This window comes from Dendrobium catenatum, unplaced genomic scaffold, assembly GCF_001605985.2.
Source record: "Dendrobium catenatum unplaced genomic scaffold, ASM160598v2 fragScaff_scaffold_716, whole genome shotgun sequence".
Lineage (NCBI taxonomy): Eukaryota > Viridiplantae > Streptophyta > Magnoliopsida > Asparagales > Orchidaceae > Dendrobium > Dendrobium catenatum.
This window is the reverse complement of record NW_021319178.1, coordinates 24,919,018-24,931,358: the sequence shown is the minus strand read 5'-3', so window position 1 is coordinate 24,931,358 and position 12,341 is coordinate 24,919,018. Positions and strand designations below refer to the sequence as shown.

Here is a 12,341-nt window from a genome sequence, read left to right as displayed (position 1 = left end):
GTTTTTTTTTTTTTTTTGAAAAATTTAACTAAAAAAATATCTAACTTTATGAACTTGAGAACGGCCGGACTTTGTAGCTGTGGTCATCTGAGATTTTGTTTGGGAGAAATTTTTTAATTCTTTCTAAAATAATACTTACCAAAAAAATTTTCTGACACCGGAGATGTCTAAGGCTTCCTCTATGATGATTTTTTTATTACTTCTTAAAATAAATTTCTAGTAAAAAAATTAACTTTTTATCTAAAAAGTTGCCTAAAGAAGTATTCAACCCAAAGATTGACATGATTTTTTAAGGTATTTTTGGTGCTAGCCTCAGGGTTCTACAAATTGAAATTATATTTAATCAGAAGAAATAAAGATTTAAGCAAAGGTTCAATTAGAGGTGAATTGTGATGATGTAGTTGATATATCATGAGAAATTTTATTAGATCAATCAAGAATTTTGTGATGAATTATTCTATGCGGATGCCGAACGTCTTCCAAATCCCAATGAAAATGTGCCACGTCATTCCCTACTTGGTACCACGGCTCGATACTACTCGGTATCGAGCTCAGTACTGCTCGGTATTGGAGTTGCACCTGATTCGCCTCTGGATGATAAGATGTATCTTGTGTCCGCAGATTAATAATTTTATAGTTGAAACATACATCTTGATAAGATAAATCTTACGGGCCCAATATCATTTGATTCCGGTGTCATTAAGGTACTTGAAGATTTAAAAATATATATCAAATAAGCAATGAGTTCTGAGGGTGTTGCCTATCGATTCCTATTTGTTCATCATTGTACATTTCGTAGATATATTGGGGGGTCCAAAGGGACAGTGTCAGCGTTGGGTTCGACCTATCCGATTAGGTCGCAAGGTCAAAGGACAGCGTCCCTACATGAGTTTCTGGGAAAGAGTAATTATCTATTTTTTATTTGAGGAAAGATTAATTTTTTATAATCTTCACCCTACGTAGTGGACTGATCTAGTTGGGCCTGGCACAACGCTTTTTCTCTTCTAGGATTTTTCCATGACAAATGACATGCATATCTTATTTGTATGCTATGGAGCTTTGAGCAGCGCTAAAACATCAAACATATTGAACTCAATCAAAACTCTAAGAAAATTCAACAGAACCTATCAGATTAGATCTTGACACATAATTTTTTTCATTTTTCCGAGATTGCAATCTTAGGCTTCATTTAGGAAAACTTTTTCACTGTTTCTTGAAACAATTTTTTATTACAAAAATTAAATTTTTTGTACTAAAAAGTTGCTTTAATGAGCAATAAAAAATCGTCCCAAATGAACCCTTGATGTTTGGATTTTGTGTTCATCTGTTAATGGAATAGTTATCAATAGAAAGGTTATCAACTACACAAATTTTGCAAGCTATGATTTACGAAGCTAAGCGTTTTCAGATAATTCATCAGAAACGTTCAACACAATCCTTGTTTGCAGAATGACTGATCAACCAACACTTATAATTTAAAAGCATAAGATGCTTCAGATGATATGTAGGTGATTGCTTCCTTTACTGGTAGATGATTTAATAAAGTAAATTGGCAGATGAGGAGTCAATTATATTATGATGAAATTTTAATAAAGAAACTGCAATGCGTTCTACTGAATACTTACCAGTGAATTGTAACGTTGTATTTGACATGGTTGACAACCTTCACGAGCACGGTGTCGCCTTCTCGGGCTGATAGTGTCGGGCCGGGATACTGCCCATTCACGGTGACGATGGGCTTGGTGGAGCAAAGCCGGGTCGTTTTTCTCGTCACAATCTGTACAATTTTTATTAGCACTCCTCTAGCCATGCTAACTTTTATTTTGTACCATGATTCATATAAATATCAATCATATAAAAAATAACACATATCATTATCACTCCATCATCATGCCATCGGCCTCCCTTGCCCTTTGCCCATCGGGCCCCTCGTCTCGCCGTCTCTATACTCACGTTTTCTCTCATTTATTCCTACCAAAATTCCTTAAATCCTCGACAACAAAGAAGCAAGAAAAATATAGAAGAGCTCGCCAACAATGGCATCAACAGGACCAAATAGTGCAGTGTGTGATGAAAAAGTGGAAGCCACAAATGAGCTTGTTGGGCGAAGGCATCGATGGGCTAACCATGTCGGTCGAACTACATCAACTTCCTTAATAAATTGCTAGATGATATAAGTACAAAAAATTATGTGATAAACCTTAATGTTAATGTAATAATATCCTTTTATTATATTTTCTACAAAAGTTTTTTTGGGTTTAAAACATTATAATATTGAAAGCATAAGCGCGTAAATAGCTTTTGTATTAATTTCACCAGAAAAATTGACTGGAATGCTTAACTGAACAACAAGCGATTCATCCATGCTTATCTAAACACTTACATTGAACTTGTAATGCCGAGTCAAGCCATTGGCAAGCACTGGAAACAAGCAAATTAGAAACAGAAGAGCTCGAACGGACTCCATGCCACCTGCTCCTTCCACAACCACCACCACCACCTCTGTTCTTCTTCCTTTGATAAGTGAATGAATTTGTTCATCTGGGTAATGACAAGACATCCAGTGCTTAAAAAGAGCAGGAAGATATAGCTGCAAGGTCGTTTTAGATATTAGGTGAGGTGATGAGCCTTGATCAATAAGGTTTTGGTAGAGATAACTACAGGTTTTCCCCTGTTTCTTTCGCTACATTTCTTGATTTCTACACAAAGTTGCGATCTTTTCCTGCATGTTAAAATTATAGTACAGCTCCTTTCAGTCCTCCGTCGCTCTCCTTTTTGGTTGAAGGCTGGGAGAGTTGGTGAGAACAAAACCAGAACCACATTAGATATATTAAGTTCGATTACTGTCTTGGCCAATTTTTAGCTTTGGGGAATGAGGAACAGTTTAATTGCGTATGGAAATGGGATAGTGTGTTAGTTAATGAAGGGTTTATATGCGCAGTATATAATTGATAAATGGCAGCGCAAATATAAGCATTTTTTTAAGGAAGTCACCATTTCTGCATATATATATATATATATATATATATATATATAGGGTCTGGTTCAGGTCGAATCCGAGTTGATCAGGATCTAAATGGGTCAACCCGAACCCGACCCATTGCTACTTCCAGACTGGCGGCGAAGCAACGGCAGTGGTGGTGGCAGTGGCCTACCTGCTTAGGGTTTAGCCTAGGGTTTGGATAAGGCAGTCGGTGGGGCTGCAAGACGGTGGAAGGAGTTTGGCGGCGAAGGCCAAAAGCGGTTGGCAGAGCTGCAGGACTGCGCGTCTGGCGAGTCGCGAGTGCGGGCGGAATGGTCCGAATGGACTCGACAGACTTGATTTCAGGTCATTGTCTGGTTGATTTTGGGTTTCCGGCTCAACTCGAACCCGACTCATTTTTTAAAACGGGTCAAAAATTCGAACCCAAACCCGTCCCATTTGCTAACCGGGTGGTCAACCCGAACTCAAATTTTTTCGAATCAAATCTGGGTCGTTTCAAAATTTGACACTCCTAGATGATCATATAGGTTTAAAATCAGTCGGAAGCAAGCCAAACACCCTTTCAAGCGCCAAAATTGGATCTTCCAGTAAGTCGACCTGAGAGCTTGTTTTAAGTCAGCTCGCTTGGCGAACTTTCGAGAGAAGTTCCCGTCTATATTCTCCTAGTCGACCAAATGATCGTGAGCTTAAATCCTAATTGGCCAAGGGCCGAGACCTCTGCAACTTGGATGCTCAAAGTCAACACTTGGAATTCGCGAATTAGAATATTATGATATTATGAACTTTTTTTTGCTTTTGAAAAATTGAACGTTAATTTTATTACGACTGCCACACTCTCAAGTGAATTTATTGGTTCTCTCTTGTAAGCCCCTTCTCAATATCAAAGATATTGTATATTCAATATCATAACCTTTCTCTTGCAAACTCTCTCTCGACAAGGTCAATATCGCGCTTAACCCAATAAGCTTAAGCTTATACTCAATGTTTGATGTTAGAGTATACTCTCAGCACATCTTACTTATCTTGTTCCATTATTTGTCAATGTCAGTATATACTCCACTTCCTGATATTCTCTGTCCACTGCGGCTAACACAGGCTTTAGCCGTTATACTCAGGTTGTATTAGGCATTTTATATTAGCCTTTGATTCGGCTGGAAAGGAACAAGCACAGGAGCCATTGTTCTCCTCAGAATAGTTTTCCTTCCTCTAGTTTTTGCTTTGCTTGCTTTCTCCTTGCAGGTGATTGTAAACCTTATTTGGAAAGAGCTACTATTGTTGACTAAGGTTAATGCATGTGTGGGCCAATATACTCCAAGCTGACAAGATAACATTGATAAATCAATTTTCAAAAGACATCTTGAAGGGAATTCTTGACTTGATTGAAGCTGGTGACCCAATTAGCTTGAGTAATTGCTATCAATAGTGAGCTTCAAAGTAAAAAGTTGCCATTGAACATTCCCAATTTATATCTTTACTCATATGGTGATTTGGCATTGGGCTAATCACCCTAAATATAAACATATGGCTTATCAGCAAAACCTAAATGATGTATTTCATATCATTGATGAAAATTGTTGTTGGTTATGCCCTAGCTCGATACACAAATCTGCATAATGGAGGAGAATAGAGTAGACTGGGAAGAAGAAAGTATGAGAGCAAAACTTAAGTTGTAGATGTATTTCATTTTATATCAAACTTGGCGAAGACGAACAACATGCATATATATAGAAGTAGTATAAAATTGTCCTTAAAAGATGCTCTGAGCAAGGACGACTCTGGTATATAGCAGAGAAGTGGTTCCACATCTTCTAAAAAATGGTGCAGATATATTATGTGGAGAAGTGGGAAAGGTGGAGCTAAAGTTGTTTGAACTTCTTTATCATCTCCCCTCAAGTTGATGGGGGAACATACTGTCAATTTGTCCCATAAGAAGTTGAAACGAGTAGTAGATAGAGCTTTGGTGAAAATGTCAGCGAGCTGATCTTTGGTGGAAATATGTTGGACTACTATAATTTTGTTGTTGTTGTTTTCACAGATGAAGTGGTAATCAATTTTGATGTGTTTTGTGCATAACAAGATTGATTGCAATTGACATAGCCAAGATGTTGTCACAAAAGAGTGAAACGGTGTCTAATAAAAGGGAGAAATGATTGCAAAGCCGTTGTAGCCAAATGATGTTGGTTGTTATCGCAGCAAGAGAATGATATCCAACTTCTATATTGGAGCGAGCAACTATAGTTTATTTTAGACACCAAGAGAGAAGAGTATTTCCCAAATAAATGTAGTATCCTTTAGTGGACTTATAGTCTTGAGTATCGTCATCCCAATTTGAATCAGAGAAAGCATTTAGCTATAAATTGCCCTTTTGGATGAATAGATTGTGTGTTGGAGTCCCTTGTATATAACAAAGGATGCCCTTTTGGATGAGTAGATTGTGTGTTGGAGTCCCTTGTATATAGCAAAGGATGCCCTTTTGGATAACAGTCCAACGGTTTATGCATGTGTTGGCATATTTTGATGACATAAAAGTAAATGACATGTCGAGTAGGGGACAAGTATTGAAGAGCTCCTGCTAATTGACAAAAAAGTGTGAGGTTGTTTAATGGTTGTTGTGAAGCAGAATATGAAATCTCTTTTGATGAAAAGAGAGTAGAGATCGATTTGCAAGAGAGCATGCCAGCTTTCTATAAGATGTCCTAAATGTATCGATGTTGAGTTAAATGGTAACCGACTTTGGAGAGTGTAATATCTATGCCAAAGAATCTAGAAAGCTGGCCAATGTTCCTTATATTAAATCTTACATAAAGATAATGTAGTAGTTCTGAAATGAAGGTGTTATCATTGCTAGTGATTAATATATCATCAACATAGATGAGTATGTAAGTATGAATATTGTTGTTGTTGTAGATCATGAGAGATGAGTCGGCATAGTTGGAATGAAAACCAAGAGTAGTTAAATAGGAGGAGAGTGTAGTGAACCACTGTCGAGGTGCCTGCTTAAGTCCGTAAAATGCTTTCTTGAGTAAACAAATATGATAAGAAAATTATGGATCTTTGAAACATGGAGGTTGGGACATATAAAATGTTTCGTTGAGTTATCCATGAAGAAAGGCATTAGCCATATCTAATTGTAATATTGTATAACTAAAATGCAATGCAATTGTAAGGAACAATCTAATAATTTGAAACTTTGCAACCGGGCTGAAAGTTTCAAGATAATCTATGCCATATTATTGTATGTATCATTGAGCAACAATTCGAGCTTTGTGGTGGGCAGTAGAACCATCTGAGTTGTGCATATTTGAGTTTAAATATCCATTTACAGCTGATGATATTAAGATGAGGTTGCGGTGGAACTATAATCCATGTGCCTCGGGATTGGAGAGCAAGAGATTCATCTGAGAAAGCTTTGCGCCACTCATAAAATTTAATTTCTGTTGAAACACATGTCTGAATGGGTTAGAGGGTGTGAGAGCGATACAAGTTTTGACAAGATTTGAGAGAGCCATTTTGTAACTGAATAACAATATGGTGACAAGTAGGTGAAGCATAAGATGATGTGGATGTAGAGATAGAGTTTAGAGATGAATTAGAAGCAAATGTAGGAGAAGTAGGTGGGGATGTTGTTGTTTGTGAATTTATGAATGAAGTGTTGGAGGAAGGTGGTGTAAAAGATGTGGAGTTAGTATGTATAATTGGAGGAAAATAAATTATGGAGGAAGGTGGGGTTGTAGCATAAGGGCTAAATGTAGTCATTGGTAGGGTAGAGGATTCATTAAACTTTACATGTCTGGAGACAATAATGCGATCAGCAGATGGGTTATAACATTTATAGCATTTTTTATTGATAGCATAGCCAAGAATATGCATGGAAAAGGGAAGATAGTGGATGTGGTAGGTGATGGTAATATGTTAATGAGGTAGACTGCTATGACGAGAGTATCAACCCATAATTATGGAGGTAGTTGGGCATGAATGAGTAATGTCAAACGATTTCAATGAGGTGGCGGAGTTTGTATTTCATAATGTCATTTTGTTATGGTGTATATTAACACTTGTATTGATGATGAATGCCATGATATGAGAGAGATAAATGAAGTGTTCGGTTGATAAACTCACCACCTCCATCCATATAAAAGGTTAAATATGAATACGTGTATTGTGGATACTGAAGGTGTTGTATATATGGAGTTAAATAGGTAATTGCTCTGTTGTCTAGATACCGAGGATTTGTAAGGTTTGTGTCAGCGAGAAGAGCATGTCACAAATCTGGCATTCAACGATAGTTCATGGTGAGGAAATGGTAAACTTCAGTGAGTTGTAAAAGCTAAACCGACCACGGCCACGAGAGTAATGCCCACGATCACGACCTTTGACGAAAGCAAGAGCAAAGTGGTTGTCGTGAATGATGTTGAAATTTTCTTTTAAAAAATATGTTTTAATTATAATTTTATAAATTCTGAGTTCATTTGATCGTTAAAGTAAAACTAACACTTTTGAATTCAGTTTGTAAGTATTGAAGATCCAAATTTTCGCTTAATCAGATAGAAAATCTATGATCCATTATTGGGAACCAATCAAATTAAGAGACTGTACAATGAATGACTTGCCACCAATAATTGCTAGCCACAACCGCAATAGATCCGCTTTTGGCATTTTTTAAGACATTTAGGCCACTTAAAATTAACTAAATACCTCTTGGTTGAAAGCCAATACTTCTAACCAACAAATCAAGATTAGCTGCCTCGCTTTTGGCATTAGTGTGGCTGCAAAAATAGCTTCAGAATCAGAAGAAACTATTATGTGTTGATGTCGGACATAGCTCTACGTTCAGAAGCGAATCAAGTGCAGCCACATCAGCGGTACCGAGCCATGGTACCGAACAATAACGAGAAATACCGAGCCATGCTATCAAGCGAAGGGGTAACATGATATATTTTGGTTGGTCTCCTGATGACGTTTGGCCTCCGCAATTTGAAGTTACTCAGAAATATAAATTTGATGAAAAAAGATTAATATCGATAATGAGAAAATCATTCAGTGTTTTATTGTACTTGACGGGTACAGTGACTTCTTATACCCCACATTTTATAGAATTCTTGCACATCATATATATGCTCTTCATAAGAAAATTTGAGTTACTAATATTTAAATAAGTTAAAAGTTATTAAAAGTAAGTAAAAGTTAAGCTTTACCAACTTAAAATTTTAGAAATTCAAATATTTATATGAAAGGCAAAAGAATATACCAACTTTTCTCCTCCTCTTATTTTTGTGTATCTATCACTTTAAGTAGTCTTAAAGATATTTTGCGGTGCAGTTAGGGCTATGATGTGGTTGGGACTCGCGTCCCTGTGGTTCTGCTGTGGCACCCTTTGGTTTGGCTTCTAGGTATTTAGTCGCTAATCACCTTACTGGACGGTCCTGCGTGGCTTCAGGGACGCTGGTAGCTCTGGCCGATTGCTGAGCCCGCTCCTTTGGTTGTATTTTTCCGGCTTTCTTTTGTTTTGTTCCCTACTTTATTTAATATGTTTTTTTTTTTTCAAATTTATTTTATATACAGTATTATCAAAATAATTTAATTATTAGAAAAATTATCTTAAGTTTCATTTGATAGCTCTCTTACTCTTTTATTTTTCACACTGCAATCATATACTTTGTTTGGGCATTATTTTTTTATTGGTTTTAAGAAATTTTATGTTAGGAAACTACTTTATATAACAGCATTAAAAAAATTATTTTTTCTATTGCAGCTTTATAATCATTTGTAAAAAATTTCAACCATTCTAAAGTGAACTTTAATTAAGGTTTCATTTGGTACGACTTTCTTATTATTTCTTAAAACAATTTTTTAGTACAAAAATTAAAATTAAAATTTTTTACTAAAAAATTACTTTAAGAAGCAGTAAGAAAGCCGTCCTAAACGAAGCCTAATTTTATAGACATTATTCATTGACTTAGGCTTTGTTTGAGACGGCTTTTTTATTGCTTCCTAAAGCAGCTTCTTAGTATAAAAATTTAAATTTTTGTACTATGACGCTGCTTTAGAAAGCAGAAAGAAAGCCGTCCCAAACAAAGACTTAGACGAGGAGACCTATCTGGCCCAATTCATTTTTAAATGAATTTGGTTGAATTAAAAAAAAAAAACTTGAGGAGAGAATATTGATTTGGTGTGCCTTTGAAATCATTTTATTTTTATATAAAAACATGTGATGAAAATAAATTAAAAGATGATAAATTATACGTACGGAGGAGATAACTTCTTACACAACATATAGATTTTTATACAAATTTCTCCATTTACGATAATATTGTCTAAATTATAAACAGTACAGCTATAAGAACTCTAATCCATATTATTTCATTTTCTTTAAATTATAATTAACTGTTAGCATTAAATATTCATGATTTAGTCATATCACTATTGAATCCAAATTGATAACTCATGTTTCGTTTGGGGTAGCTTTCTTAATGCTTCTTAAAGTAGTTTTTTGATACAAAATTTGTAATTTTTATACTAAAAAGTTACTTTAAGAAGCATTAAGAAAGCTGTCCCAAACGAAGCCTCAATCTTACTAGCAGATAAGCTATAGAGGTATGACATGAAAAATATATGAAAATGACAAGAGAGAGAGAAAGAGAGGGGGATAAACTCGTACAAACTATTCTACTAATTCAAATATATGTAGAAAACGTCAAAATTTTTTATTTTCCATTAGAATGAATTCATATATGTTAGTATAAGCTATGAACTTAAAGATATAAGATCTTCAAATTATCGACACTCCATCTCATGAATTGAAGTATGCATCGTTTGTTTGGCCATAATTTCTCCATCTCTAATTTGAATCAGCGAAAAAATTATAATTTTGTTGCTTGTTAAGACAGCTTTTTCAAAATACCTTCATCTGAACCTCCGTATTTCCGCCGATATGAGAAGAAAAAAATTTCTCCATTTCGTGTTCCGATACTTCCGTTTACAAATGAAAAAAAAGCCAAGGAACCAAACGAGATCGTAATCACATTTGATTTTTTTTTTTTTTAATCATATAGAATTGAACTGCCCTCAACCACTGGCATTAATTAGCTAATTTTAAAATGTTATGAATCTTTTTCGAGAGAGCCTAAATGGAATAGGTAAACATTTTTTTTTTTTTTTTGGATGGGGCCAACAAACGCTAGTTTGAAGCCCCTCGCTCTCTTCCTCAAAGATATCGCAGAAAGTTGATGGCAAGCAAAGCAGCATTGTTGATTTATATTTTAAAACTAGAAGTCTACAGTTTATAGGTCTTATCAACGAATTGGAAGAACAAATTAATATTATCTATTTGTGTTTGGCAATGAAAAAATGCTTTGAACATTATGCTTCAAAATATGGTTTTAGGATTAGATTAAGGTTTTGTTTGGGACGGTAATTTTAATGTTTCTTAAAGCAACTTTTTAGCAAAAAAATTAAAATTTTTGTTCAAAAAAATTAATTTACAAAACAGTAAAAAAACCGTCTCAAACAAAATCTAAGACAGAAGAGAAATCTATATTTCTACTTTTTTTATATCATATTTTATATGTACTAATAACTTGAAACATAACATGATGATAGGTAAACATAAAATTTTTTATAGTATATAGTATTGATTAATTTAACCAAATAGGAAATTTGATGATGTTCTTGCATCACAAAACATTTAGAGTTTAAATATATAAAAAATAGAATTGGTTTCAGGATCATTCACACTTTTTTTTTGACATATTTATTGTTGAAATAAATATTATGATGAAACTAACAAAATGATGTCGGCGGTGTCTTAATATGAACCCATATGAGCACTCAAGAGTATGTCACTTTTTGAAAAATCAAACATTTTGAATCTTGAATGCCAATGCTCGAGAGCATCTTAAGGAGGCGAATTTGTTGAGATTAAGATGACTCAATTATGATATTGTTAAGGCATAAAAGTGCCTAGCTAAAATATTATATAATCAAGGGGATTAATAAAAACCATCCGATGGAATGGTCTAATTTCTAGGTAAAATAAATAGAATGCACCTCTCAAGAAATCATTATATAGATCTAGCTTCAACATATTTGGGGAGGCCGGAGAGTAATCAAAAGAATGATTTCAAGAAAAAGAATCCAAAGCTCTATCTACCAACACGACGTTTGTTGTGACCACCAAGAATGATGCTCTTCATCAGTAGCAATTTCAACACTTGCCATCAACATTCAGCACCAACACTTTCTTATTGCTTTCTAAAATTACTTTAAAAAGCAGTAAGAAAGTCATCCCAAACGAAGCCTTAGGACAAATTTCTTAGTGCTTTCTAAAATAATTTTTTAATATAAGAACTTTTAATTCAAAAAACTTTTGTACTAATAAGCCGCTTTAAAAAGCATTGAGACAGTTATCTCAAACGAATTAAACATTAATCATATACTTTTGACACAAAAGTATTTGCCATTTCTAACAAATTTTAATCATTCTAATGCTCATAATCTCTATCATGAAACAGAAATGTGAATTTTTTTCCAAATGAGAAAAATTAGAAGAAAAATTTTTTTTTTTTGGTTTCAAAATACATCCAACTAAAGCCGCTTTAAAAAGCATCAAGAAAGTTATCTCAAACGAATTAAACATTAATCATATACTTTTGACACAAAAGTATTTGCCATTTCTAACAAATTTTAATCATTCTAATGCTCATAATCTCTATCATGAAACAGAAATGTGAATTTTTTTCCAAATGAGAAAAATTAGAAGAAAAATTTTTTTTTTTTGGTTTCAAAATACATCCAACTAAAAAACCATCAAAATCTCTTCAAGCTTTGAAGATTTTGATCAAGCCATGGCCCATTGCTTTCAACACCCACCTCAACCATAGTGAGATTTGTATTTGATTTGATGGACCAACTTATTAAAATTTCACGCCTATGGAATTTGAAAAGGAACACAGATTCGTAAGAAGGCTTGCAATATCTTATTGCAGAAATTTGCCACAAAAAAAAAAAAAAAAAAAAAAAAAAAAAAAAAAAAAAAAAAAAACCTCTAATGTGGCAATAATTGAAATTTCTATTAGTTTGACCTATCATTATTTTTTTTTTATTATTTGTTGCACGTTTAGTGGATCTTTACTTTGTCTTCAAGAAATGCATTACCATAAACAATTCAAGATTGCAACACGATATTTATGATCATTTGGATCCAATTATTTGCAATTCAATACCTGAATTTTATATATTCACATAACCAAATCCTCCACTTAAAACTATCATTTAAATACTAAAATTCATAACAAAATTATTATTCTTAACATTTAATCAAATTCTTAATGATTTAATCTCAGCACACATAAATATATAA

The 12,341-nt window shown here is 34.1% G+C and overlaps 1 protein-coding gene across 1 annotated transcript in view; it reads right to left on the bottom strand.

Moving 5' to 3' along the window:
- LOC110114163 (laccase-22) overlaps nucleotides 1-2,513 on the bottom strand; it is a 7,101-nt gene extending 4,588 nt beyond the window's left edge. The window contains exons 1-2 of the mRNA XM_020846947.2: nucleotides 2,384-2,513; nucleotides 1,626-1,777 (exon numbers count right to left, since the gene is read on the bottom strand). Of these exons, the coding sequence (XP_020702606.2) occupies nucleotides 1,626-1,777; nucleotides 2,384-2,467 (236 nt within the window). The 5' untranslated portion in view covers nucleotides 2,468-2,513. The remainder of the gene's footprint in view (nucleotides 1-1,625; nucleotides 1,778-2,383) is intronic.
- Between the last annotated feature and the right edge of the window lie 9,828 nt (nucleotides 2,514-12,341).